The sequence below is a fragment of the Montipora foliosa genome, chromosome 8, assembly GCF_036669935.1.
Source record: "Montipora foliosa isolate CH-2021 chromosome 8, ASM3666993v2, whole genome shotgun sequence".
NCBI classification, from domain to species: Eukaryota; Metazoa; Cnidaria; class Anthozoa; order Scleractinia; family Acroporidae; genus Montipora; species Montipora foliosa.
This window is the reverse complement of record NC_090876.1, coordinates 7,465,654-7,493,153: the sequence shown is the minus strand read 5'-3', so window position 1 is coordinate 7,493,153 and position 27,500 is coordinate 7,465,654. Positions and strand designations below refer to the sequence as shown.

The 27,500-nt window shown below is 40.7% G+C and overlaps 2 protein-coding genes across 2 annotated transcripts in view; one reads left to right on the top strand and one right to left on the bottom strand.

The window, feature by feature from the left end:
- Nucleotides 1-14,799, top strand: part of LOC137968216 (collagen alpha-2(I) chain-like) — a 163,162-nt gene extending 148,363 nt beyond the window's left edge. Inside the window, exons 63-74 of the mRNA XM_068814834.1 lie at nucleotides 86-121; nucleotides 1,373-1,390; nucleotides 1,662-1,679; nucleotides 2,889-2,924; nucleotides 3,181-3,213; nucleotides 3,869-3,928; nucleotides 7,191-7,235; nucleotides 7,765-7,900; nucleotides 9,958-10,061; nucleotides 11,148-11,210; nucleotides 12,145-12,348; nucleotides 13,521-14,799. Of these exons, the coding sequence (XP_068670935.1) occupies nucleotides 86-121; nucleotides 1,373-1,390; nucleotides 1,662-1,679; nucleotides 2,889-2,924; nucleotides 3,181-3,213; nucleotides 3,869-3,928; nucleotides 7,191-7,235; nucleotides 7,765-7,900; nucleotides 9,958-10,061; nucleotides 11,148-11,210; nucleotides 12,145-12,348; nucleotides 13,521-13,676 (909 nt within the window). The 3' untranslated portion in view covers nucleotides 13,677-14,799. The remainder of the gene's footprint in view (nucleotides 1-85; nucleotides 122-1,372; nucleotides 1,391-1,661; nucleotides 1,680-2,888; nucleotides 2,925-3,180; nucleotides 3,214-3,868; nucleotides 3,929-7,190; nucleotides 7,236-7,764; nucleotides 7,901-9,957; nucleotides 10,062-11,147; nucleotides 11,211-12,144; nucleotides 12,349-13,520) is intronic.
- A 2,265-nt stretch (nucleotides 14,800-17,064) lies between these two features.
- Nucleotides 17,065-27,500, bottom strand: part of LOC137967929 (collagen alpha-1(II) chain-like) — a 141,726-nt gene continuing 131,290 nt past the window's right edge. The window contains exons 61-71 of the mRNA XM_068814531.1: nucleotides 27,133-27,150; nucleotides 26,978-26,995; nucleotides 26,382-26,417; nucleotides 25,849-25,878; nucleotides 25,329-25,391; nucleotides 24,106-24,153; nucleotides 22,352-22,475; nucleotides 21,333-21,436; nucleotides 20,568-20,624; nucleotides 19,343-19,528; nucleotides 17,065-17,495 (exon numbers count right to left, since the gene is read on the bottom strand). Coding sequence (XP_068670632.1) covers nucleotides 17,352-17,495; nucleotides 19,343-19,528; nucleotides 20,568-20,624; nucleotides 21,333-21,436; nucleotides 22,352-22,475; nucleotides 24,106-24,153; nucleotides 25,329-25,391; nucleotides 25,849-25,878; nucleotides 26,382-26,417; nucleotides 26,978-26,995; nucleotides 27,133-27,150 — 828 coding nt within the window. The 3' untranslated portion in view covers nucleotides 17,065-17,351. The remainder of the gene's footprint in view (nucleotides 17,496-19,342; nucleotides 19,529-20,567; nucleotides 20,625-21,332; nucleotides 21,437-22,351; nucleotides 22,476-24,105; nucleotides 24,154-25,328; nucleotides 25,392-25,848; nucleotides 25,879-26,381; nucleotides 26,418-26,977; nucleotides 26,996-27,132; nucleotides 27,151-27,500) is intronic.

The window sequence follows — 27,500 nt, the reverse complement described above, 5'->3', positions numbered from 1 at the left end:
CGCTAATTACTTTCGACACTCAATTGAAAACCACTCTATTGATAATGAACTGAACTTGATAATGTTTTCACTGTTGTTTTCATAGGGAATGAGAGGAGTGGGAGGCGATCCCGGTGCGTCGGTAAGATAATTGATTTTTGAACTCATTTTTCCACAAAAACGGGCAATCCCTTCATTGACATCTTAGGCTTGAAAATTAGACATTGTGGTAAGTCACATTACATTAACTTATAGGGTTCTCAGTACCGAGTGGCTTTGGTAGTCACAGTTGTGACATAGAGATAAAACGCACTTTGGAGTGTATGATTTCAGAATTCCCGGTGCCTTTTATCTCCTAACACCTGTACGTTTCAAATAACGTGGCATATATAACTATTCAGATCGAAGTTGAGGTGGCTAGCAAATAGCCTTCGAATACAGCCGCCTCTCATCGCTCACCGCCGCTTTGGGCCAAGCGGCGGTGAGCAATGAGAGGCGTCTGTATTCGCAGGCTAGCTAGCAAAGGATAATATCGGAGTTTGAGTAGCCAATCAGAGCGTGCCTTCAACGCTATCCACTTTTTAGTATATACTAATACAATATACAAATAGGCTAACGGGTGTCTAGAATCTTCAGTAGCTGGTAGTTTTAGCTTCCGATTAGTTTTTGTTAAGGATGCGAATTTTCCCGGCTTTCTCAATTCGCTCTGACGAAGGGCTAAAGTTCGAAACGTCAGCTTTCAAATTTCTTTACGGTGGTCAATTTATCAACCCAGTTGATAAACCGATTTTTGTGTTTCACACAATTTCTTTTCAAGGGGGCTCTTGCAATTTTGTTCGTCTTTGTAAAAAAAATACTCGTGTTTATTCATACCAAATAGACCGATTTCGATATATTAAATTCAGTCCGAAACAAAAGACATCATCTCGACGCTCTGGGGAATAAATATAAGGATTTGTAAGAGTTTATTCCCCAGAGCCTCGAGATGATGCCTTTTGTTTAGGACTGAATTTTAATATATCGAAAGTGGGCTATTCTTGGTGTTTAACACATTTAAGCGGAATTCTACCTGATGTCTTCTCATATATTTCTCACTTCGTTTGTTTATATAATTTGGCCTGGGATTTATCAACCCAGTTGATAAAACAATTTTTGTGTTTCACACATTTTCTTTTCAAGGGGGCTCGTGCAATTTTGTTCGTCTTTAAAAAAAAAAAATACTCGTGTTTATTCATGCCGAATTGCAATCGTAATCATGTGATTACCTTCACTAATTGCATCTCATTAAAACTCCAAACACAGCCCCCGCTGTCTTTTAGTACGTTCACATCCCCACTATTCTCCGTATGATGATTTGTAACGCTAACTAATATTCTCCTCTGTTTTCTTTTAGGGTGAGAGAGGAACGCCGGTAAGTTTTCATTTTTTACCTCCGCTATAATTGTTCTTTTCAGTCCGCATTAAACGCGTCAACAAGAAGAAATGTTGGCGATATTTCGATTGGGCGACCTCACACTTGAATCCCAAAGATCTTATAGAGATGTAGCAAGCGCAATAAACATTACGGGCTTTTTGTAGGCTATGTCAAAACTGAACAAAGCAGGCAAGTGAATAGTAAATTGATAAGTGTTCATTAGCAAAATAATAACATTCCCTTTTTGTCCTTTTTTTGTTCCTCACAGGGTGAAGAGGGGATGATAGTAAGTGAGGCACCTTTTAATAAATAAACATACTCTACGTTAAGTTATACACCTTTCATTCCAGTCAAATTCCAGTTTCCACACTGGAAGGCAGTACAGTCCATTGGTTAGGACGCTTGCCTTGAGATCCAGAGATCCTGCAGTGGCTTTCACTCGTTGAATTTGATCCTGGTAGTCCCTGGTTCAACTTCCCAAGCTCCACTTGTAAATAGCTAACTTGTTTGTCTTGGTTCGGGTGGGATTCTTAAAGTTGTTGTTCTATTTGGTTTCATTGGCCCTGAAAAGGCCCTATGGGGAGTGGTCGAATATGTATGTATATGTAATATATCAAACACGAGACGGAGTGTTTCATCGGAAATCCAAACACCGAGAAGCGAGTTGAAAAACGAGGCCGAAGGTCGAGTTTTTTAACCGATTGCGAGGTGGTTGGATATCTGATGAAACACTCTTTGGAGTGTTAGATATTGCTTCTCAAAAGAATCAGTATTTTAAGAGATATTTGGGATCAAAGTTGGCGAAATTTTATGCTAATTAAGACCATATATCCAAACTTCCTTCACGGTAGTGATTTCTTTTGTTTTTGGCTTATGAATTATTAATGAGTTTGAGAAATACTATTTACACCCTAAATACCTTGGACTAATGCGGTTATGGAAACAACAGACGAAAACAACCCTCGCAGCATGGGCGCAATCTAAAAAATTAATTTCAAATAATAATCATGGGACGCAAGAATTCGCTCTCCTGCCTTACATCTCTTGTGTGAGATGACATTCTCGGAGCAGTAGTCGTTGTCCCAAATTGATAAACACACAATTTTTTTTTTCTGTATAAAAAGCCGCCCAACTCTGCCTAGAAACAGTTTATCCATGTCGATACGTTGCGTCCTTGGTGACATTTCTTCACTTTAAAAGCCTGTTACCAAAATACTCTCACCACACCCATTTCCTTTTACTCGATTCTGCTGAGAGGGATTCTGCGCACAGTCTACCAATTTTTAAACCGATTACGTTGGAGCGCAAATATTCGTTCTTTCTTCAAAAATTATCGAATTTTGTTTGCACTCGTTGACAGGCTGATCTGCCTCTATTTTTTAAGTCCAGTAAAGGAGAAAAAAAAAATGGGGGAAAGGGCGGGGGGGGGGGGGGTGGACAAAGGCCATCCTTTGCAATACCAGCTAACGAAACGGCTTCTGTTTTATTTCCATAGGGAGATCCAGGACCCCCCGGACTCCCAGGCCCTCAGGTAAGACCAGCCTTACCACTTTCACATCAGTGTTTATGCATAGTGGCACATCAATGCTAACGTCTTGTTTCGTGGAAAGACGCTGACTGGTGAATTGTGAAATTCTATAGGCTGTATACTGTAATTTGATTTGATTTTTTGACTTTTTGATTTTCCCTAATTAGTGGAGCAAGTAAAGCTTAAATAGTTAATAAAATTTGTCGTCATCATCGCCATTATTATGGTTGCTAACATTTTCGTCCGCTTTCTCTTTTAGGGTCCCCCTGGGAAATATCTCATAAATGAAGACGTAAGTGACCGTATAATTTCTTTTGTTTCATTTTCCACTCTTCTTCATTTTATTCACTTTGAAAAGGACCTCTCATGGAATGTGCTAAAGTACGGTAAAGTATCTTATTTTTGAGCAAGTTTACGTGACCTCAAAAGGCTTTAAACACCTGCACATTTTGGCGGTTATTTGTATGAAGGATATGTTTAAAAACTGAAGTTTGGCATAGCGACAAATAAATAGAGGCATTAACATTGAGCACCCATAGAGATGCTCACACCTGAAACAAAGGGTAAAATCACTACCTGAGAACAAGCTAGCCATTAGCTTATTCGGAGATGTTCATTTCGATTTGCTTTTGATTGGCGCGCGCTGTCAAGACATACGGGATTGTGGCAAGCGAGGAAAACGCTCCACGCAGTTAACTCTTGACCGCGCGGCTTTCGTGGAAAAATGTTGGAATTGTCCGTAAAGTAGAACATGTATGCTCCCATTGAAAAAACTGCTTATTCATCGTCAATGTTCTTACGCTATACATACCCAGTTGACACACACATAAACAGAAGCGTTCGATTTTACTGTTTATGTCTATGTTTCGCTCACTTGATTGTGCAAAGCCCAGAGCATACGGATGTGAAGTCTGGGCAGCCTGTAACATTGTGTTCCTAAATTTCAGCTGTTTGGCAGTTCAGACAAGGGCCCGCCGCCAAATTATCGATTATATTCCAGTTCAAAGGTATGTACAAAAGCTTGGTACCTTTTGGTAAGTATCTTTTGGTTTGATGGACGTTCAGTCTCTATTAATCTAAAAGGCATTTCCGCGTTGACTACAGCCTCGGGTCAAGCGAGTCTATGTAGCCCTTGTAGCCGTGTCTAGATAATAGGGAATTTAAGCAAAAGCAACTTTTATTTAAGTGTCTAATCCTCTAGCACTAGAGCACTAATCGGGGACACTGCAAATTGAAATTAACAAATCAACGCAAATCAAATCAAATTTTAGTTTTTGAGGAGAGGGGAAACCGGAGTACCCAGAGAAAAACCTCTCGGTGCAGAGTAGAGAACAAACAAATTCAACTCACATATGACGCCGAGTCTGGGAATTGAACTCGCGTCACATTGGTGGGAGGCGAATGCTCTCACCACTGCGCCATCCCTGCAAACAACTCCTACGGCAATGGCAACGCCATCAAACAATATTATATTATTGGTTAAAAAGAGGAAAAATAATAGTGTGGCACGCATTTTTCCTCATACTTCTCGCGGTACTCTAAGTGACGACGTAAATCACCAAAATTGAGGTTTTGCGACAACCGTGAACCTTCCATTCCCTATTTTTGCTCTGAAACAGCTTGTACAAATATTTTGTTAGGAATTTTCGCTGACGTTTTACGTCGCGAACGAGGTGGAAAAATGGCGAAAGACTTTTACGATAAAAACTGAATTGAAATGTCCGGGCAAACGGCTTAAACATTTGCTTCAACACCCTTTCGATTTTGTTGAACGATTTTGACTGCTGGGGTTGTCAAACGGTTTGAACACGCTTTTTAACTCATTTAACATCGATTCAACCAAGAGAAAATGAGGTCCCGGTCCAGCCCTTGGGATATGTCATGTCCACGAAAGTTATTTTTAGAGGAGCGGAAGTTTTTGTTCTAGCGGAAGTCTGTCTTCCGAGACGTCCGCATGCAGGCCAACCTCGGGCTGATGTTTGAAAGAAAATAAATATTCATCAGCCTTCCACGTGCGCCGCCATTTTCTCTTTTCACTAAGAACCTGAGAGCGAGGCAAGACTGCATGCGGACGTCTCGTAAGACAGACTTCCGCTAGAACAAAGACTTCCGCTTGTCTAAAAATAACTTTTGTGGACATGACATATCCCGGCCAACGCCCTGAGCCTCCCTCTCTGTCCCCTCATTTTCTCTTGATTCAACTTCGTTTCAACATGTTTTAACATGGTTAAAAGGGAGGGGGCGGCAAAACGGTTTCAACATCGCTGTTCAACAAAATCGGGCCTTAAGTGACGTTTCGTAGATCTTAAGAGAGAGCTTTAGATTCTAGGACGAGAACGACTACGAGTACGAGATTTTCTCATAGAACAACGGTCAGTCATTTTGGCGGGAAAAACGTGATACCGTCGTCATTTTAGTACGAGGTTTTGCAAAAATGCTGTCGTGTCAAAACAATTCAACAACACCGCAGCAGTTTTAGCATTTTTCGATCAGCAGAAAGGCTCAGCTATCAGCAATAAGAACAACTGAGAAACCGAAGCTGCTAACAAAGAGTGAGATCAAGCGTCCTGCTTAGAAATTTTTTAAGTCTTCTCGCCAAAAACGGGCAGTCAAATCTCGTACTCGTTCACGTCCTCGTCCTAGAATCTAAAGCTCTCCGAGATCTACTACGGCGACGGCGACGAACACGTCACTTCAAAATGTAACTTTTCATAATCCTAAGTCTTTCGTGGTTATTTTGTCTCGTTCACTTCGTACAATGTGGGCGAATGGGCCCTTTGCATGAAACTGTCACATGGTATACAGCTGTTTCGAGAAAGGTTGTCCAAATGAAAAATAATAATAATAAATTAAAAAATAAAAGCGTGCGCGACAATACCGAAAGGCATTATGGTAAACTGTCAGTTTGAGTCAACGAAAACATGAAGGCAATGCTATCGAAAACGTCACGTGGAAATATATTCTCACACTATGTTACTGACATTGAGATATGAGTGAGTTTCAAAATTCAGTCAAATGATCCTGGCCATGAATTAGTAACAAAGGGTTAGGATTCACAGAGAAAAAGGATTCTGACGACTTTAACCTTACTTATTTTATGTGATTTTTTGCAGAGAAAGTAGGAGAAATGTACCAAAAATCGCGGCGCACGTCCAGAGCCATCGTTTTTGCTAATGAACCCTTTTGTTTTTGGACGTGTTTTGGTATCGTGATAGCGAGAGAGAGAGAGAGTCGACATTAGCCTGTGCCACTTCATCAACGCTATATCCTAAGAACTCTTTCACTCAAATAGGTCGCCACCGTAGGTCTTCACTGGACGGTTGTGGAATCTTCGATTCTGGGCGTTCACTACAAGTTAAATGTATTTTAATGAATATCTACCATACTACCTTTCGGCATTGTCGCGAAAGATCTTACGCTTCTTTTGGACAACCTTTCCCGAAACAGCTGTATAATCTACCCTGCTGGACGGCGAGCTACGCACTGGCACATCCAAAACAAAGAAAAGTCATTCTTGGCTGGTTGAAATCGCTTTGTTTTGTCCCTATCCTAAAATCTAGTTTTATACGGGCGGTTTCAGAATTAAAATAGATAATGAAAAATTTGCATTTGTATGCTCACGTTGTAGTTAAAACCTCAAATTTGGTTATTATGCAAAGTACAGCAATAGAATGCATGTTGCACGTGCAGTACGATTCTTTTACCTCTTTTAACCAATGATATTATTGTATTGTGGCGATGTCGTAGCCGTAGCCATCGTCGTTGCTGAAACTCCCTAAAGCCCTGGCCAAACGCTCGCAAAATTTCAACGCATCATCTGGCAACATTGTTGGTTGGACACAGCATGTTGCATACGTTTGGCCACCCTGTTGCGATATGTTGCAACATGTTGGATGATGTTGGATCAAATTTCAAAACGGTCAAATATCTTTGTGCAACATTTTGCCTGTTGCATGGCCACGTTCACGCAACATTGTTGCAGTAGGGCATGCGCGCTAGGTCCACTTGTTGCGCTCCAGGGGCCTGGGGCTCATAAACATCGACATGTTTCGTTGAAAATATTGGGTGCGTTTGGCCAGCCCGTTCAACACATGTCGCAACATTATGCAAAAATGTTGCAAGATGTTGCTTGGAAATGTTGCAGGTGTTTGGCCAGGCCTTAATGATGTATAGAATGCGGGCTCTGGCTATTGTCAGAAAATCTTGGTAACGAAGTTATCGTGAACCAGTCGTCATGTGTTTTCTTTGTAAATCTCCTTTAATTGACAGAGAGGTTTCTCTCAAGAGAGTTCACAGAGCACTCCTATTTTAGAGGTAAGGGTGGTAATAGCTGATTTGCTTTTTTAGCATCTCGCATTCTCAATGGTTCTTCTTGGCCACGTGAATTCTGCAACTGGAACGATTTCCCGCCAAAACTGTATGAGGCCAGTTTCAAACGTCACACTACTGCCGAGTCGAACTAAATTTAGGAATTAAATTCGACGTTTTCTCGGCATTAGCGCGACGTTTCGGCATGGCAATCAAATTCGACAGGGTCTGTGTTGTTACACGGCACTGGCACGGCATGGCTTCAAACGCTGCGCTACTGCCGCGACGTGTGAAGCAGGCCTGAGCGAGCAACATTACAACATCTGTGCCATTAGCAGGTACTAGTGCAGTTACATTTTCGCGAAACTAAATTAGCTATTCATTGAATGTAATTATGCAGATCTAATAAGACCCTGGCAACGAAACACGAAGCACTATAATCAAAAAATGGCTGATTTTTGCCTTCTATAAGCAGATTATCCTGCACTTGGGTAGATTTGCAATAATTTCATCATTTGTTCTTATTGTTTTTTAGATACCTGTTATGAAAACGATCTTGGACTCTCTCGAAACTCGGACATTTAATTTCAAGCGACAAAATGGAACTAGGCACCACCCAGCTCGATCCTGCAGAGATTTGCAGCTCGACAGTAATTCCACGGTGAAAAGCGGTAAGTGCGAATCTAAAAACTCTCTCAGGAACCAGTCCATTTGAACATCTTGGCAATTTTAAGAAATATGAGTCAGTGTGGCTTAATGGTTGGGGCGCTTGCCTTGAGCTCCGGAGATCCCGGGTTCAAGACCAGTTTTCTGACTACTCGTTGAATTTGATCCTGGTAGTCCCTGGTTCAGCTTCTCGGCTGCAGTTGTACTTCCGTTCTTTTTTTCTGCCTGAAAAGTTCCTATGGAGGAGCAGGTCATGTATAAGTTAGTATGCAAGTTTCTCCGGCTCATGAATAATTTATAAGGCTATTAGCTAATCGGAATGCCCCATTTTGGTCAGGTGCATGAATCTTGATACCCAATGAAAATACGGATCAAGAAACTCCCGAGTTAGTTCAGTCAAAAACTGATCAAGACACTGATGGGGACACTCGAATTTAAACCTTCGGGAAAATAAACATATCAATAAACTAATCGCGCACAGTGCATTTTAAATTTCCTGATTATTCATAATCGAACTTTCGCAGTACCTTTTATCATAAGCGTCCTGGGCCCGGTTGTTCAAAAGCCGATTAACGCTAATCCCAGATTAAAAATTAACCAAGGACTTTATTTCTTTACTCCCAAATGCGGTTCAACGCTGATATTCGACAAAACTTTACTTTACGATAAGTCAATCTTGAAAAACCAAAATAAGCAAAAGAAACTTTCACCAAAAAGTTAAAAACATGAAAGAAAGGTTTACGCTAATCCAGGATTAAGTTAACATGATCGGCTTTCGAACAACCGGGCCCAGAGGATTAAAAGCTTCTGATCCATTTTTCTCCTCCAATTAACTCTTGAAAGCACATATAATGCCATACACACTCTTGTGAGGATACCTTTCCTCGGACTTTTTAGCTACCTCCATCACAAATTTGGACAACCAATAGCATCCACTTCAGAAATGCCTCCATTCCAGGCTTTAACCTTGTGTAGTTCGTAGTCGTTGAAAAGTCCTCTGCAATATAAAACCGGCACTTGTACCTGTCTTAACCTCAACCATTCGGCAAAAATGTTCACAGCCCAATTATTTTTTTTGCTTGAAACTGGAACGGCCTCGTTAACCAAATCACCTTTTTGGGAAGACGATTTTGGCAGGCGAAAACGATGTGATTCTGACTCGCTCTCCATCACGCTCTGTTATGTAAATTTATTAAGACGTTTTACCTTTTAAACTCGCCCAAATATTGAATATTCGTATCCTTTACAAAGTGACCACTTTCGATACATCAATATTCACACATAGCTACGAGGCTTTATGGTTAAATTTGAATAATATTGTTTTTAGAAATCTCCCTTAAGACTTGTGAAACAAAGAAAACAGAACTGAGCCGTGAAATTTGACCATAAATCCTCGTAGCCAAAATATTGATATATCGAACTCTGCCCATTACTATCACTTGTCTGATGAAACAAAAGATCATCACATTACTCTCATATTTGGTTTAAAAAAAGTTTGAGAAGCTGTATATAAAAAAAAAAAAACAATGAAAGCAGTGCTTTCATCTGTTTCTCGGTGTTTAGAACCCCTGATGGAACACTCGCACTCGTTTTTGATATATTCCATGAAAAGTCATTGCTAACATTATTTCTTATCAACATCATGGAAAAACTTGTAGGGAAAAAAAATCGTGCTATCTACTTAGCTCCCCATTCATCGCAATCTATAGCTCGACCGTAATAGCGATGTTTCTCGTCAGGTCACCCATTGTTATTAATACGTAACCAGAACCTAATTGATTGTTGAAACAATGACTTCTTTTGTTCCGTGGCTGGAAAATTTGAATATCAGGAAAAAATGTGGCGTCAATGTTTGTAAACCAGAAATATCGCGATTCCCAGCTAAGGGAGTAAGCGATTGAAGTATTTAAGACAAAACCGTCAGTCTTTATCGTTCCCATGTTCAATTTCTGGCTTTGATGACCACCCGACTCTGGTGCCACCTTACCTTTCCTGCATGATGCATATTCTACATAGCGTGAGCACTTTATAGTCTACGTTCTCACTTCGTTTGCATATACAGGATATTTTTGGATCGACCCCAATGAGGGCTGCATCAGTGACGCGGAATACGTGTACTGTGATTTTGAGAACAAGAAGACCTGTGTGCAACCCAAGAAAGAAAACGTATGTTTATGTTTGTTGGTTCCTTTTTTTTTTCGTGGAGACTTATGGTTTTCAGTAAAGACTTTCTATATATCTAAGAGAAAATTTGTTTGACGTAAAGCATATAGCGATACTCACCATTACGTCACCTATTGTCATTAATGTACCAACCAGAGATCTCTTGGTTGTCGAAACAAAGGTTCTTTTGTTCTGGGGTTGGCAACATTTAAATATCAAAAGAATTGTTTATAAACAGTGAAGTCTCATATAGGCCCATAATACATCTTGTCCCCCCTCCCCCAAAAAAAAAAAATCCATAGGCGTGGTTTTCAATGTCTCTTGTGACATCTTCGTGTCGTAAGCGAAATCGAAAACAATGATTATGAATTTGGGGGGTAAACAAGATGTATTATGGAAAGTAGAGGATTAGGAAATTCAAAGACATCTTTATATATTTACGTCACGGTTATAATGTCTTCAGACAAGAAGTATCTTTTTTTTCGTTTTCGAAAATAAAAGAGATCGATAGTAGCAGCAAGTTCTTCAAGTCTCCGCATTTTTTTTGAAAATAAGACGATCATCTTATACAAGAGTACATAACCCAAGAGTAAGATTGCCCCTATCAGCGTCAGAAAAGTGTCTATTTTCAAACCACGTTTTGCAGGAAAATAAACAATAGACCAAATTGGTTAAATCAATGTTGCACCCAATACAAACACTTTGGGGATAAAACGTTTTGTTTCAGGTATTTCCTTATCATTTAAATGTGAATGCTTCATTATAATACACGTACAACACACAAAGAATCTTAAGTCCTGTCCACACGTATCAGGAATGTTTGTATCTGCAATTTCCTTTTTCCGGATTCAAAAAAATCTGCGTCCGCACGTAGCGTATTCCAATCGTTTTCGAACGGTTTTCGCTGTCCACACCGCGTCCGGATACACTCTTGTGCCCAGTGCTTTCGACAAAGATTTTGCCTGTTGAGCATACGCCAAATTGTATGTTGGCGCCAATTTCTCTGTTTCACGAGTTTCTCTGTTTCTCTGTTTCACGAGTTGTACGTGAGAGTCTTTAACCTCTACCACACACATTTGCAATTCGCAGATCTCAAGTGATGAAGCACAGTCTTGGCAGTGGCTCAGTGAGGTGAACCCAGATGTCCAGATTGTGAGTATAAACTTTAACCACCTTTGAACCGATCAAGGCCAATATTGGGGCAGTCAATGTGAATGCCGGATGACATTTTAAGATAACGCACTCAGGATAAGTCAAAAGTCCACCAATCCACCACGAAACAATATCGCTCAACAGATTGCAATGTCTTTCTCAAACTTGAAAGCTGCGTCTTGCACAGACGAATCGCTTCCCAAGAAAATTGTTCAGAGATATGTTTTGAGATTACAGTATTTTTCAAACACGACCGCATTGCATTTGAGAACAGTCATAGCATAGTGATATGTTGTAGCTGGAGTCCATTGCTAGGAGCGTATAGCGTCATAGTATTCGTGGAACGGCGTTTGTACATACCGAGTTATTTTAGATTTCATTTCCTCGCGAAACCAGTCCTTTCCAGCAAGTATTACATGAGAAATTATTACCCATGGGATTGTGAATGATGACTGGTGCAAGCCAAATCTTATTTAATTAAGAAATCGTCCTAAAATAGCTTGATCTGTGAAAATGCCCTTATATACATAGACTTGGTATTGCAGTTGTAGCCTTCTGGTTATGGACTCAATCTCGACCCCAGAGCTCTTCTCTCCCTCGGTCAAGAGAAGAGCTCTGGGGAGCCCTGAAACAAAGTGTCCTCTTATTGGTTTTTGTGAAGAACAACCGAAAGCGTCTCTAATTGGTGCATTCATGTTAGCACGAGAATTGAGCAGGCGCTGTAAGGTTCAAATAGCCAATTGTTGGCTATGAGAACCCTATAGCGCATGTTCTCCTACTCAGAGTTTCCCAGAGCCTTGGGTGATCCGAGGCTCTGGTGACGAGAATCCGGTTTGTAGGGCTCATTTGTCAAAAATCATTGCAGACGTTAAGAGAAACTCTATATTTTTTCTTTCGTCTAGCGAATCGCAATTGATCCTTTTCTTCTTTATAGATTCAGTACAAGATGGATCCTGCGCAGATGAAATTCCTTCGGCTTCTGAGCATGCGCCTTACGCAGACTATCACGTATCACTGCTACAACTCCCGCGCATGGGAAGAAGAAGTTGGCCGTACCATCAAGCTCCAAGGGGACAACGAAATGGAACTGACTTCATCGGAGAAAACTAAACCAAAAGTTATCACAAACAACTGCGATGTAAGTATGGCCGTATTGAAAAAAAAGAACGCTTTTCAGCAACGCGGGCTAAACGAGCGTTAAGCGATTGTGTGTTCATGCAGCGTTACAAGCAATATCAAAGAAGGTACTGCTCAGTTAGTTCATTGTAATAGACGCCAATGGATTGTAATTAGTTCGGCGCGATCGCAATTAACAACAAATTCAATAGCAAAAAGAGAAATGAATGCTCTTGGTATCTCTCATTTGAATGTTCACACTGAAGAGATTACATTCACATGCGCAAAAGCTAGAATCATCTTAAAGACCTCTTTCATCATGGCGGCCAAATTAAATATTCTTTTGTTTTAATGCTAATAAGCCTTTCTAGCCTCGCTACGACGAGAAAATTTCAAAAGAATATTTCTTTCAAAATGAGGCCAGTAGGTCTAATTAACATAAGTACAAAAGAATGCAAAAGAGGTCGCCGTTTATGAAAGTGGTCTATACAGCATTAAAAAACAGCAACCGACTGGAAAGTGCTTCAGTTCTCTGTGGCTTTCCTTTGAATGGCAAAAGGTTAAAAAGAGCCTGCACATATCACGATTGTAATGCTCAGAAGTTGTTATTTAGAATGCTGAGTCACAAAGTACGATTTCTTACACATACTCAACAACTACAACTATTGTTTACAGCATAGAGGAAACGTCGAGTCTTCAAGCTTCACTACGTTCACGTCCTAAACAAGTAATCGCATGTTTCTGTCATGAAAGTAGAGATTACTATCACCTGTGTTTTCTATGGCGCATTTTTAGTGTCAAAATTCAAACATGCATTCGGCAATTCAAACATTCAATTTTAGCTATTCAAACCTTCAGTTTGGAAATTCAACAATTCAAATATTCGTTTCAATAATTCATAGTTCAATAGTGAATAATTCAAACCTTCAGTTCAATTGAATATTTGAATTGTCGAATTGAAAGTTTGAATGGCTTTGGAGGTTTGTATTTCCAAACTGAAGGTTGGAATAATTGCCGAACTGAGGGCTTGATTTTCCAAACTGAAGGTTTGAATTGCCGAATTGAACTTTTGAATATAAATGTTTGAATTTTGACACTTGGGCCATATTTTTCAGGGGCTGCAGACTCCGGCCATTTTTAACAACCCTGTACTAATTGAATATGTGTGTGAAACCTCGATATTGTTTCTTGTAGAATAAAGACAGTTCGTGGCATCAGACAATCCTCGAGATTGACACCAAACAAAAGAACGCGCTGCCTGTCGTGGACGTCGCAGCTTATGATGTCGGAGACAAGTTTGTTGAGCAAAAATTCACTATCCAGCTAGGCCCCGTATGCTTCGTGTACTAGGCAAGGACCGTGGAAAAAAGAAAGAGATTTTTTGTAGTTGTCCATGTGTGCAAATCTTTTTTGGATTTTTCATTATAATGTACTCTAAATACAATTGTAAACTGGTTAAATGTTCTAGAATTGACTAAGGCAGCCGTGGTGAGCTGAGCAAGAGTTCTAGAACAAAAAAGAATTAGTGTACTCTGGCCGCTCGAAAACTGGGGCTTAGAGTATGCAGTTGTTGCATTTTTTGGTCTTCAGCTTCTCGGCGATAATTTACAACTGTCCCTCGTTTTTTGGCTTTTGTTAAAGGTTAAAATATAACACACAGCTTGCACGGATGGGCCCATCACAATTATTATTTTCCACTTTAACTGAGACTGCCATTTTGTTGACTTCTGAAAGGCATGCACACTTCCAGTCATGTATTGCAATCGGCTATGTGAAATCGAGAAAGTATTTGCAGGTTGCAGCAAAAATTATAGGTGCGAACAATGATGTGTTTCAAGGTCTTCTGGCGGTTTGTCACTTTTTAACATACCTCAAAGAGATTTCGGACAGCCCCCAGATAATTACACGTTGTAACATCCTTCGTGACAAAACAGAAAAAAGAGCCAGCTTTTCCAATGTTGGCTAATCTTAAGCATTACGGTCCATTGTTTTCGATATTGTTTTTCTTTGTGCACTGTCTTCAATTTTTTTTACAACTCTTTTGTGTAATCAATGCTTTCGAGTTACCCGTTTAAATCGATGATTGAGTCTAATTCTGTAACTCACTGGTGTTGCATCGTGTAATTGTCAAAGTCCTTTGCAGGTTTGTTAAAGAGAGGCGAACAAAACAGTGCGGTTTTTCTGACATGCGTGTGCGCGAGAGAGCGGTGAAGCCGCGTGGGGAATGGTGCTGATAAATCTCGGGCCCATTTTAGTCAGCAGATGCTTCTACCAGGCATGCGTTTCGAAAGCTTTTTAAAACCTGTCAACCAAGTGTAGCTTGTTTTATTTTGTTTCATTAACGATCGTAGATGTAGCTTTACGAGCCAGTGGTCTCGCTTTTCGTCGTCAAAAGATATTAACGGCGAGACTTCGCTAGGTAAAACTTTACAGTTGAAAATAAAATACCTATATTCCTCCATTGTGAGAAAAATTCCCAGGAAATGTCCCATGTATTGACCCGTTTTTGTCAGCTATTCCGAATGACATTCGCGTGTTTTGCAAAACGATTTTATTCGCTGTCTGTTGCGATACAAGACTTAGGCTTTATGAACGTGATTTGGTCTTCACGATCACGATATCAACCGAATAAACCGATGGATTAGTGTGGAGACATCTGGACCCGGTTGTTCAAAAAGCCGACTAACGCTAGTCCCAGATTAAAAATTAACCAAGGAGTATATTTCTCTACTTCCAAATGCTTTTTAACGCTAATATACGGCAAAGTTTTACATTAGTTAATCTTGAAAAACAAAAATAAGCAAAAGCAACTTTCACCAAAAAGTTAAAAACGTGAAACAAAAGTTTACGCTAATCCTGGATTTAAGTTGATCGGTATTCGAACAACCGGGCCCTGAGCTCTTAGTCCTTTCATCCCCAAGATCGAAACGTTCATTCTCCTAACTAGCAACAAAGATTTTTTGTTAGGTAGTCATAAGAATTTGGTGTTATATCAAGACCACACCTTTCAAACTGATAATAATCTTCATTCTCAATACCTTTCTCACTGACATTTCGTTAAAATTGTGAGGAAAATATATGCGACGATCACATCGAAACTTTGACTATCTTCTGTGCCCGGGGAGTGGGAAATTTGACCTTTGCCTGCGTGGGATGGGGAAAATTGAACCGGAAGTGTCAGGTCTCAAATGATTTTTTCTTTGGGCGCCGAAGTCGCTAACAGCTATAAAACACGTGTTTGGCCGAGATGGAAGAGTTTAAAGGAAGAGATGTAGTATTTGTGAGCGATTGGCTTACAGAAAAGGTCTTCAAAAGGTCGTTCAAAAGACGGCAGGAGCCTACAACGATTGTTCTTTAGTAGGGTATGACACAAATCGGACGATAGGGTAGGGCATTTGAACTCCATTTTGGCCCGAGGGGGCGAGAATTTGAACGATCCAATCTTCAAAAATTGAAATGCCCGGGCTTCGCCCGGGAGGGGGGATGTTGAAGTTTCGAGTTGATCGACTCCGCGGAATTTGTGCAAGACACTTTATATTTACTCTCACGGTGCCTCTCTCCACCCAGGTGTATATATGGGTAACAACAAAAAAGCAAGGTGACACACGCTAATACCAACCCGGTGTGGCTAACACATCACGCATGCCTACAACCATTCCACCCAGTGGAGCCTAGTGGCTTAACACGCCGCAGCTTATCCCCGGTTTACGAGCGGCTGATGGCGCGCGCTTTATAGTTCGCGCAAGCGACGCGTGGCTCTCCCACGCGGAAAGTAAACAAACATGGCTTCCCAACTTTGCAAACTCTCTTTTTGTGAAAATTTTCTGGACGTATCATCTTTCCGAAATGTTTACCTATCCGTAAGAAGACTGCACATTCTTTGGAGTCCAACAGAAGGTTTTAAAAATATCATTTCCCACTGTTCTGAACAAATTATCTGATTGTAACAACCATCGATCGAGACCGTCCTTGGAGTCGTGAACGCTACGGAAAACAAGCAAAAATCGCGTAAGGGGAATCCCATATTTGTAGACCAAGTGAAGAAGATACTGCTCCAACCTATGCCCCTTTTTGCGAAGAGCTCGAGTTTGAGCTCTCGTTCCAAATTCATTCGATTTATTCGTTCACTAAAGCAGAAGAACGCGCGTGCGTACACGTGGTTGCGAATTTCAAGCATGCTCTACTTATAGGCTCCTGTATTAATTACTGTCAGTATAAATACACAGGTGATTACACAAAATCGCGCGCTCTCATTGGCTCGCTATCTCGTATTATCAGCCGATAATCACCTCGACGGACAAATTGGTCCCCTTCGTCGTTTTGCCACTGTAAGTAAAGATGATTTTCGCGTTGAAATGTTTTTTTTTCTCTTTTTTGAAATAATCATCTGTGTATTTATACTAAAACAATTATTCGCCTCAGGCTCAGTGATTATCGGTGAATATTCACCTCGACTTCGTCTCGGTGAATATTCAACGATAATCACTACGCCTGTGGCGAATAATTGTTAATTAACATATTTTCCTCCAACGAAAGGGAGGCCAAAAGGGCAAAATTTGTAAGAAAACAAAAGAATACTAAAATGGCGGCCATTTTGGAATAAGGTGTATTACCTACCTCAAACCTCCTTTTTGAAAACTCAACCATATCGGTCGGTCGGTCTACGGTTAAGGGACAGAAAAAGGGGCCGACCAACTTTAAATTACAAAATAATAAAAGAACGTCGGCCATTTTGAGATAAAGTGCAATATAGTAGAAAATTTATTTCTTTAAAGCGATTAACAATAAGATATAAAATAACAGTATGTTGTCGCTTTTTCCTCGGAATGTTACATTTAAAAACATCTCTTTCATAGCACAAGTAGAAATACGAAAATCACTTAAGTAAAAAGAAGTCGAGTTTATAGAAAATCACTTCGGGGCTACCCCATGCTCGACTCAGAAGCATCTTATAATCGAAACATCATGCTGTTTTCCTGCCAATCTTCTAAGCGAAAAATTGATAATGTACAGAAAAGAAAAGTACTAATACACAAAGCAGACGGGGCCCAATTCAACAGACAGTTGCGAGTTTACGCGATTTTGTGGTGCCCAGTCTACTATCGGGAGGCTGTTTTGCTGTTTGGTTGGAACTTCGATCAACAACTTTTTGTTTCCTTCCGGTGTTGTCTGAAAGTAAATGAAATAACGAATGAACAAACCAGAAGTTTTTTATTATTTTTTTGAGAGGAGGAAGGGCTTGTAGGGGAAATGAAAAACTGAAACTGAGAACTGAAACTGAAAACGTTCATCCCTTGGAAGGAAACAACGTGTTTGAGAGTTAGCTCGAGATTGCTTCCCTTGCGATGATCAGTCTCCTTAAGGTCGCGACACACTAGGCTCCGTGTGTGCTACTTTCAAAACAAGTCGTTGCGACACGACGCCTGTTCGGATCACACGCAGTAATATCGTATGAGTGGGAATGTGAACTACTTTTCTAATTCAATATGGCTGACCATATGACGCTCTCTCATTGGTTCATTTATATTTTGTCGCAGAGACTTGTTGCCGGAAGTGTACACATGGTGCGATAACGCTGCTTTTGCTAATATTGTCGCTGCGACTGATCGTGGCGAGAAAATTCTGCCACAGCGACAATGATTTTTATAAAATTAACCGTGTCAAACAAGGCGAATTGTTGCGGCGACTTATCCCCGCGACGTGTCGTAGCGACTTATCGCCTAGTGTGTTCCGACCTTTAGAATCCCTTTTCTATCTGCTTTTGTCTCTGCACCGGCATCGCAAGAGGTTGTGGGTTCGAATTCCGTTGAATTTTTCAGGTGTCTATGAGAGACAATAGCGACCTTCAGATTGGAGTACAAGGTCGACTTCGAGTACGAGCTTTCAGTTCTAAGCACGCCCATTTCGAAAATTTTTGTTCGTTCACTGTAATGCGCGTGCCCAGTACAGAAAACTAAATTGTCCAGCTAAGTGCAAGGATCTGTTCTCTCTTTCTCTTTCTCTCACTTATGTCCAGGTTTGACCGTATTTAGATGCACGCCCAATTTTGACATCTAACAGAAAGTGTCCCTTAAAGTGCCCCTGTGATCAAAAAAACCACTTCCTTTTTTCCTTCAGATTTTGAAAGTGTGTTTGCTTAACACCTGACTGGCAAAATTTTGAGCTTGGATTTTTATCCAAAGGCCGTTTACTTTGAGTGTAAGTTTTGGATTTCACGGTCCGCCATTACTCACGTTCAAAACTGACCGATTGGACCTCAGACGGTTGGATCCAGGGAAAAGTGACGTCAGAGGCTCACTAGCTTAAAATTTCAGCGTGTGAACGCAGCTTATTATATATGCAAAGCGTGAGTTTTAAAGTCTGAAAGCCCAAAAACCCCCGTGCTGCATATTAATTCTGCGGCGTACACACGTATTGCATTCTTAAACTAGTGAGCCTTTGACGTCATTTTCTCCTCGATCCAGCTCTCTCAAGGACATAATGTTAGTAATGGCTGACCATTAAATAGGAAAATTATAGTTAAAATAAAGATGTGTCTTTTTGAAATCAAGGCTTAAAACGTGGGTCACTTAGTGTTTTGTTAACATAGTTTTGAAATCCAAAGTAAAATATGAATTGATTTTTTGGTCACAGGGGCACTTTAAGTCTAAGCATTTGCTAAGTCTAAGCATTTTCAACAATAAGGTAAGGGAAAAGGTTTGCGTTATTCTTAGCTTTGGGTAAATGCAGCAGTTAATCTTTACTTAAAGAGCAGCATTTGAGGGACACTTTGTGACGTAAATTGTCTGTATTCTGAGACACGAGTGATGTTGAAGAGCAAGGGGATATTTCGTGACGCTTATTCAAATCCTCGTGCATCTAATTAGGGTCAAACCTGGACATAACCTCTTTCGCCTTCTAACTTTGTTACTAATATTTGTACCATCTACTTTGTTGACCCCGAGCTCCCCAGCCCCACCCTGAAGGGATGTGGTCGATGCAGCCCCTATCTTTTTATCTGTTGTCTTGCGTCCTACCTCTGTGACATTAAGATTGATCTTGTCAAGATTGTTTACAATCGCTTCATTCTCTCCTTTCAGGTCCACCACACACTCTTCCTGTCCATTTACCGAATCTACACAGCTGTAGCTCATTTCTTGGTAGGCGCTCTTGCTCAACAGACGCAAAAACTTCATTTGCATCGAGTTCAGCTTGTATTCGATCTAAAAATATAAACGGTTATTTTCAAACTGCACTACCCGCCGTATCATTAAGGGGAGTTTAAGCAAAGACGACGGCTACGGCTACGGCAACGCCACGAAGCAAGAATATTATTGGTTAAAAAAGGAAAAATACTCGTGCTGCACGTGCAACACGAATTTCCGTGCATTTCTCTGCCGTAAGCCAGAAAACAACACCGTGAAATCACCAAATTCTAGGTTTTGATGACAACGTGAGCATATAACGACGAAACAGTCATTTTCTGCTTTGACTTAAAAATCGTTCGTAGTCATCCAGTTACAGGATAGTTCGCCTGTATTTTACAAGGCGAACAAGATGGAATAATCGCGAAATACTTGCGATAGCGCTAAATTATATTATGGACCGACGTTGTCGTTGCCGTGGCCGTCGTCTTTGCTTAAAAATCCCTGTTGTTGGCTTTTAACTCCCTATAGCCCCGCCCAAACTATCGAACAAAGTTGTAGCCAATGCTTCAATCTTGTTCGATCCAACATTGTTCGACCGTTTGGCCGCCCATGCTGGAAGATGTTCGTCCAACATTTTTTGTTCGATCAAGTGTTGGATAGAGTTTGCTTTTGATCAAACATTACGCCCAACAGTTCTGCTCGACGCAACAATGTTGCAGTGTTTTGCCGCTCTTTAATATAAGGGAACTAAGGCCACGACAATAGGGAATTTAAGAAACGACCACGGCTACGACTACGATAACGCCACAAAACAATAATATCATTGGTTAAAAGAGCATAAATAATCGTGCTGCACGTGCAGCACGGATTTTAGCAAGTATCTTAGAGGTCCTCTGCATAACGACGACGTGAAATCACCAAATTGGAAGTTTTGACGACAACGTAAGCATGCAACAGAGAATCTTTCATTCTCTGTTTTCACTCTGAAACCGCTCGTACCAATTTATTTTTAGGATACTGACACTCAGAAAAATCCGAGTCCTGTTGCTCGTATATCAGGGCTACAAAAGCGCAAAACGCAAAATATCAAACTGTCACGAGTTCATCATCCTACCGGCTCGTCTTCGTTTGTCCATTTTCCTGGCCCGGTTTCATTAGCGCCTACAACGACCTACGAAGGAAAGAGCATATCAAATATTGTTACGTCTGAACTATTTTCGAGCGATAATCGCTTACCGAACTATTACTCAGTGTTCAACAACAACAGCTCCTTTCCACGTGCTTGTTTAACCACTCAAAACGCATGCTCAAAAAAGGAGTCACGTAACCTACTGCGTGACAATATGATCGGCTATCCTTTACAGTCGCCTCCTCCGACTTGAAAAGGGAAGGAACACCTGGTCAAGTAAAACTCAACAGGGAATAGAATCTAGGAGGACGACCGCCAGTGGTTTTCAATTTTTTGACGCATGTTGATTTTATACCGGGTCAAAATTATTCTTCTCAACTTTGACGGAAGATAAATGCAAAAGGCAATATATCAAAAATCGCCGACACCGTTCAGCTGAAAATTTACCGCAAAATCGATTAAACCAAATGAACTATACAGAAATTGAAAAACCCCTGTAACTTAAACATGTGGAGGAGGACTACATGCTTTTTCTTCGAGAACTTAACGTTCAAACAAAAGAATCCTTTTTTTGGACTTAAAACTTCATTCAAGGAGCATTAAAATTATATTAATCTCATTCTCATAGCATAAATACTGACAAAATACAAACGGTTTAATAAGTGACACCTCGAACTTTCAGGTCACTATATATAGATACGATACCGAAGAAACGGTAACAAAATGCTTCGGTGATGTATTGATTCTTACCCTGGTCTTTTCGGGGTTTACACAAGTTGCATTCTTCTCAAAATCACAATAAACTTTGACAGCATCACTGCTGCATCCTTCATTTGGATCGATTGTGTACTCGCCTGACGAAAACAGAAGAAAAGAAATCAAACCTCGGGAAACAAGAAGACTACTTGCATGAAGCGCGATCGTTTAACTAGTAATGGTAACTAGTAGGACTGAGTCCTCTTATCAATTAATCCTAAAAATTATAATTTCCGAGAACAGAAGAACACTCAAGTTATGAAAGAAAGGGACGATTTGCATTAAAAGATTGACAAAGGAGGCGTAAATTGTTTAATGTCGCTCTCAAAGAAAGAAAGAAAGAAAGAAAACCCCAATTTAGGAGTCTGTACAATGTTTCTATATGGTGACTGAAACCAAGGTTGCGATAAATTAAGCCTCAGAAATAAAAATAGGAGCCTATTGCTGGTTTTCACTCACGTGATCAACAGCCATGTTTTTCAACGAAAACAAAAGGAAGCGTTTGCATAATAATAGAGTTAAATTCCCGGAGGATTTGGTCGGGGTACCAACATGGCCGCCTTTTCTTTGTTTAGGGGCACCAACATGGCGGTCGTGACGTCATGTGAAAACCGAGAATAGCCCCAAGGCCATCATTGGTCATCATTACCGCCTTCCAAAATACCTTTTCCTTCGGGGTGAAATCACACAAAATGAGTTCATTTCTAACTTAAACAGTTACTATAATTTAAGAGGAAATAAATAAGAGAAGCAGAAGAAAAGGCGTCTCAATTTTCCTCTGGGCTCTGTGTCTGACACTCAAAGTTCCTTTTCGCGTCAAGTATGTCCCAAAATTATATCTCGGCAATAAGGGTTGGGAACGCTACATACGTAAGAATCCAGGAAGCGTCGTATTAATTGAAAGTTGCATTTGGCCGCTTCGGTAGCCACAGTCCTTACAAGGTAAACATGTCCGGAAGAACCATAAAAATAGTTGTAGAGTCATTTTGGGTGCGATTCAGTTAGATACAAACCGCTCTGAAATTCAGGATGTTCCAGTTGAATGTCTCTACACGACCTCGCCGGATGTTCCAGGGTGCCATTTTGAGCTCTGAAGCTCGCGATTTTCTCGTCCACGAGTTCCGTGAGGAAGTCGATCTGGACACAAAAAGAAGAAAATCACGTAAGCTTTATGGATTGATCATTGGCCCTAATACAAGAATACCAACACCAGAAATTGAAGGATTTTACCATAAATACTCAGTAACAGCGTACAACGGACTTCAAGGAAATCCCTGGCGGTCCAGAGGCCCCTTTGTTTGTTTGTTTGTTTGTCATTTATTTGTTTAAGCAGGTTGAAGTTTTGGCAGCTATTCAGCTGATGTGGACCTGCTATACCCAACCACCCATATACACACAGAGGACAGCCACAACACCGGGAACTTCATCCCCTGATCTTCTCGAATAGTGTGTGGGTTATTTAACGTCCCACAGGGAACTAATGAACATGGAAATTATTTGTGAGACGGGACCTCCGACCTATCGTCCTTACCCGAAAAGACTTGAAAGTCGAACCATTTGCGGATGTAATTACAAAGGCAGCACTTTCTCCTCAGTTATTTAACCGTTAGCAACGGGTCGCAAATTTCACATCTGTCATCACCTTGTCACATTATTAATTATCGCTAATTCAATTAGCTCAAAAAAATCCAAAAATATTCGTGCCTCATCAGTTTTCGGTCAAATTTATGGCCAAGAAAGCTGATAAAATGAAGAACATTTTTGTCGGTCATCAAAAATTCCTAATTGACCTTGAAATGGCCAAATTTGTGTGGAAAACTGATTTTAGACCATTTTAATGATATTTTTGTTAAATTTTTTTACTTCAACTTTCGTTTTTATAAAATATTGTAGTTCTATGTATAAAAGTAATTATGTTTTTGGAAAGCTTATTTTCATAGCTTTAAAATGATGTATTTTTTTCCTCCTAACAGAAAATACTTTTTGAGAAAAAAAACATTTTTTTGTGATGACTGACTTTTGCCAGGAAATTCCTGGAAATTCCAAAATAGAAAAAGAGTTAAAGGCCCTGAGTGTTGGTCCGGCCGGAGTCGAACTCACGACCTCCCGCATGGCAGCCCGGTGCTCAACCAACTGAGCCACCGGTGCGCGGTTTTCTCGAAGGGAAGTCTATTCACGAGACTCATTTTAAGAAACGAGGGACGGCGAAGACGGCTACAGCAACGACAACCCCAGAAGACAACTATATTTTTGGCTAAAACAGCAGCACGAACTTTTTGCAAATTTTAAAGGTCTTGAAAACATGTTCAAAGATCCATATTTCATAACAAGCAGATTTTAGTGTCACGAATCGCTTTTCGGGATTTTGACAAACAGGCCCCACGCTGCTTTCTGTTCCAAAAGACCCAGTGTACCTCCAAAGGCATTGACGTTTCAAAGCACGAAACTTTTGAAATTATTTTCCTCCTGCAAACAATACTGTAAGACGAGATTTTTGGAATGGGAAATACATGTCTACCAAAAGTATTTTTCTGTATTTCCAATGTGCCGACCACTGAAGGAAAATAACTCTTTCCTTCGAAAGTCAATAAGACGACTCTAGTTGTTATATTTATGACGATTGATGACGTCACAACTCATATCTTCGCTATGAGTGGATAACGGTCTCAAACAAAAAAGCACGTGACTTTTGAGAGTAAAACGAGGCCCGATACATCCATTAAGTGCGATTTTCAGTGCACCTCAACACTCGAGACAGTCATATTACCGTAAGGAGCTGGTTCTGGACTTGATTCTCCTGCCTCTGGTCAGAACGCTATGGAAATAACAAAAAGCAAACAGCAACAAAAAGTCAAAGAATGATAACTACAGTCGCTTGACGAAGCCCCAAGGCTCGAAGCGTTAGGCATTTCATCTTTCACGGTGGCAATTTGGCCCAAACCAACTCCTTAGAAGAAACCAAACTTTCGTGTCTCAAAGAACGATAACACAAAGCAACTCACGAAATCTTAGAAGCTTTCGACAATGAAATCATTGTTGCGCCACCACGCGATCAAAAAAGAACTGGAAAAGAGAAATAGCTTTTCTAACAAGGTACGTACTTCCCAAAAAAACTTAATGGTAAACGATAATTTGACGACTGACGGGTCACATGACCTGATGCTAATATTCTCATTATGTTCAATACAGGTGCAGAATGAAATTCACGGTACTTTGCATACACGTCACAATGTGTCCCAAGCCAAAGAACTTCATTTATTATTCCACTATTGCGCCATTTTACTATATTTGGTCAAGAGAATGCGAAAATTCACTGTAGTACCCCGGTTTGACCGGTTTGGAACGAAGCAAATACGAACGGAACGGGAGTTTTTCAGTAAAAAAAATGTTTTGAAGACGACGCAAAGCCCGAGAATTTAGCTTGTCGTCGCTTGTCACTCGTCATTTCGTTTACTGATCCAATCAAACAAAGGACATCTGAATGGGTTCGTCTGTTTCCGTCACTGACTCGCGCACTACATAGCTTTCGTGGACTTCATTAAGGCTTTCGACCTTGTAAATCGTGAACTCGTTGCTTGTATACTAGGCAAACCGAAAAACATACGCGCATTTAAACTAAAGGCGTATGTATACACGTTTTCATGAGGGTTCTGATTGAGGTCGGGGTTAGATGATCACTTTGTGTCGCCTACACCAAGAAGCGTAAATTCCGTTATGTCCCTGTATTTACAACCCTCCAATAATTTAACGAGCGCGTGAGATATAAGACATGCAGAGTGGGAATTAGCTATGACCAATCTTGTGTCCAAATTTTCATTAAAAAAAATTGGAAATTTCGCTTCCCGTCACAAATGTTCTATATTGGCACCACTTTGCGATCTACTAGATGAACCGATAACCTACTATTAGAAGGCGGACGCACTACATCGAGGTTGAACAACAGCTTATGTCACTCCTATAACAAACCATATATTCAAATTTTGAGCTTACCTTGCTGGAGTACAGTCTTTTTCCTCCCATAGCCGGCCCTTTGTCGGAATATCCCTGCTCAAGCTGCCCACGGTAAATGTGTACCACAATTAGCAATAATAAAAACAACCAAAAAATAACAGTCATTTTACAGTTCTAAGATTGGTAGCCGTGGCAGCGAGTCAGGAGATGACCTTGCTGTCATACAAAGTGAAACCTCACTTTGTTTCTCATTCGAATCACTAAAACGGTTGAAAAAATGATTTGAAAAAGTTTTCCTTGACGCTCTTACATGACGTCACCGTCGTAGATTTTGAGGCCCCTACGACTGAGAGAAACTAGTCACTCCTCAACTTGTTCACCGTTTTCTAGTTTAATAGTATTTTTTTCTCTATATATACACATTTTTAGTTTGTCGAGGCGTGAATGTAAATTGACAAGATGCAGAACGATGGGTTACTGTTCACACGCGCCAACATAAATTATCTTAACACGTTTCAAGAGTGGACACCCCACAAACCCTTTGGGCAAACCCACTTACCGCATCCATGAGATTTTGTCCTGGTGGGCCCTGGAACAACATAGAATTATCCTTGTGTGAGATCATGGTGCTGTACAAGTGGGTACAGTCTAGAGTCAAAAGCACTAATCGATTAAACGTAAGAGATTGCCGCCCACTTTGTCAATATTGGTGGCCTAGGCAAAAACGCTAAGCTACGTGAAGAGCCTAAATACATAGCAGCAAGTTAACTAACTAACAATTGAGGAGGCACCCAGATGCATATTCATAACTTGGGGCAAGTTGCTCGAAGCCAAGTTAGCGCAAACCGATGGTTAAGAGGTACTAAAACCTATAAGTTTCCAAGGTACTTAACGCCGGTTAGCGCCAACCACGCTTCGAGCAACCCGAGCCTTGTGGAGTTGAATTCGAAGGCAAGTCCATTCAGTGGTTAGAGTGGGATTTGAATGAATTGGTAATGAATTTATATAGCGCATTTTCTATTGGCGATCCGAATCCACTGCTCTCGCTACTGGTGCCAAGCCGCTTTAAACACAATGAAGGCACTCTCTCACCTGAGGTCCTTGTAATCCAGGTGGGCCTGGGTCTCCCTGCAAATGGAAGAAGGGTTAAGAGTTCAACCTTAAAAATGCACCTCACCTCTTCATCTATGATAAACAGATCTCGCCTCTTTTACCCGAGAACTTTCGCTTCCAATGCCCCGTAAACTTGGTCATTCGACTCACAACCAAGCTTGTGACAGGTATGGGTCTGTCCTTGAAACGACACCACAAAATTCTTTGCAATGCTGAAGTTCTTTGAAAATAGAACGCCAAGCACTTTGTGACTGATCAGCCGCAGAACAAGCCACTACCACTTTGTTGCCCGTTAGAGGCGGATCACAAAGAGTCAAACTCCCTGACTCCAGCTGGCGCTCAGACATGGATTTAATGAGATCCTAGCTCAACAAATTTCAAATCTGTTCAGTTCGGTTCACGTAGACTTTTTACATTCAGTATGATTATGAAGAACACACGCAAATCGAGCCTGTACCGATCCACAGACCGCAACTGCCATTTAAGAAAAAAAATGTCAATTTGCGAGGCTTCACGCATATCGAAAATTTCACTAACTACAAGAGAAGCTAAGAAAAGGAATTACGTAAACTTACGGTGTCTCCATCGTCACCCTAAACCAAGAAACAAAGAGCAAAAAAAACCAAAAACATTTTTATGAGTTATCAGAAACAACAGTTCATCATTCAAAGCTAAAGGAATGAAAGTTTATTTCTTCCAAGACGACAAGTCAGATTCTCTTAAAACCTACCTCTGCACCACGCTCACCCTAGAGGAGCCAAAGAAAAAAGTAAATGATGAGATGAGGTGGAAGATAAGAACGGTTTCAGTATTTCCGAGCTTAAGAAACGACAATGGCGACGACAACGTCACAAATTTGCATATTTAGTGGGCAAAAACAATAGCTTTGCACGCTCTGCACGTGCGTTTTTCACTTTTGTCTATTTCTTTGCCGTCGTCAGCAAAACAAAAACGTGAAATAGCCAAATTTGAGGTGCTAAGAACGAGATAAACTAAGAATAAAGCCAGGATCCGAGCCAGGATCCGAGCTAGGATCTGAGCTAGGATCCGAGCCAGGATCCGAGCTAGGATTCCGCCGAGTCAGGATCCGAGCTAGGA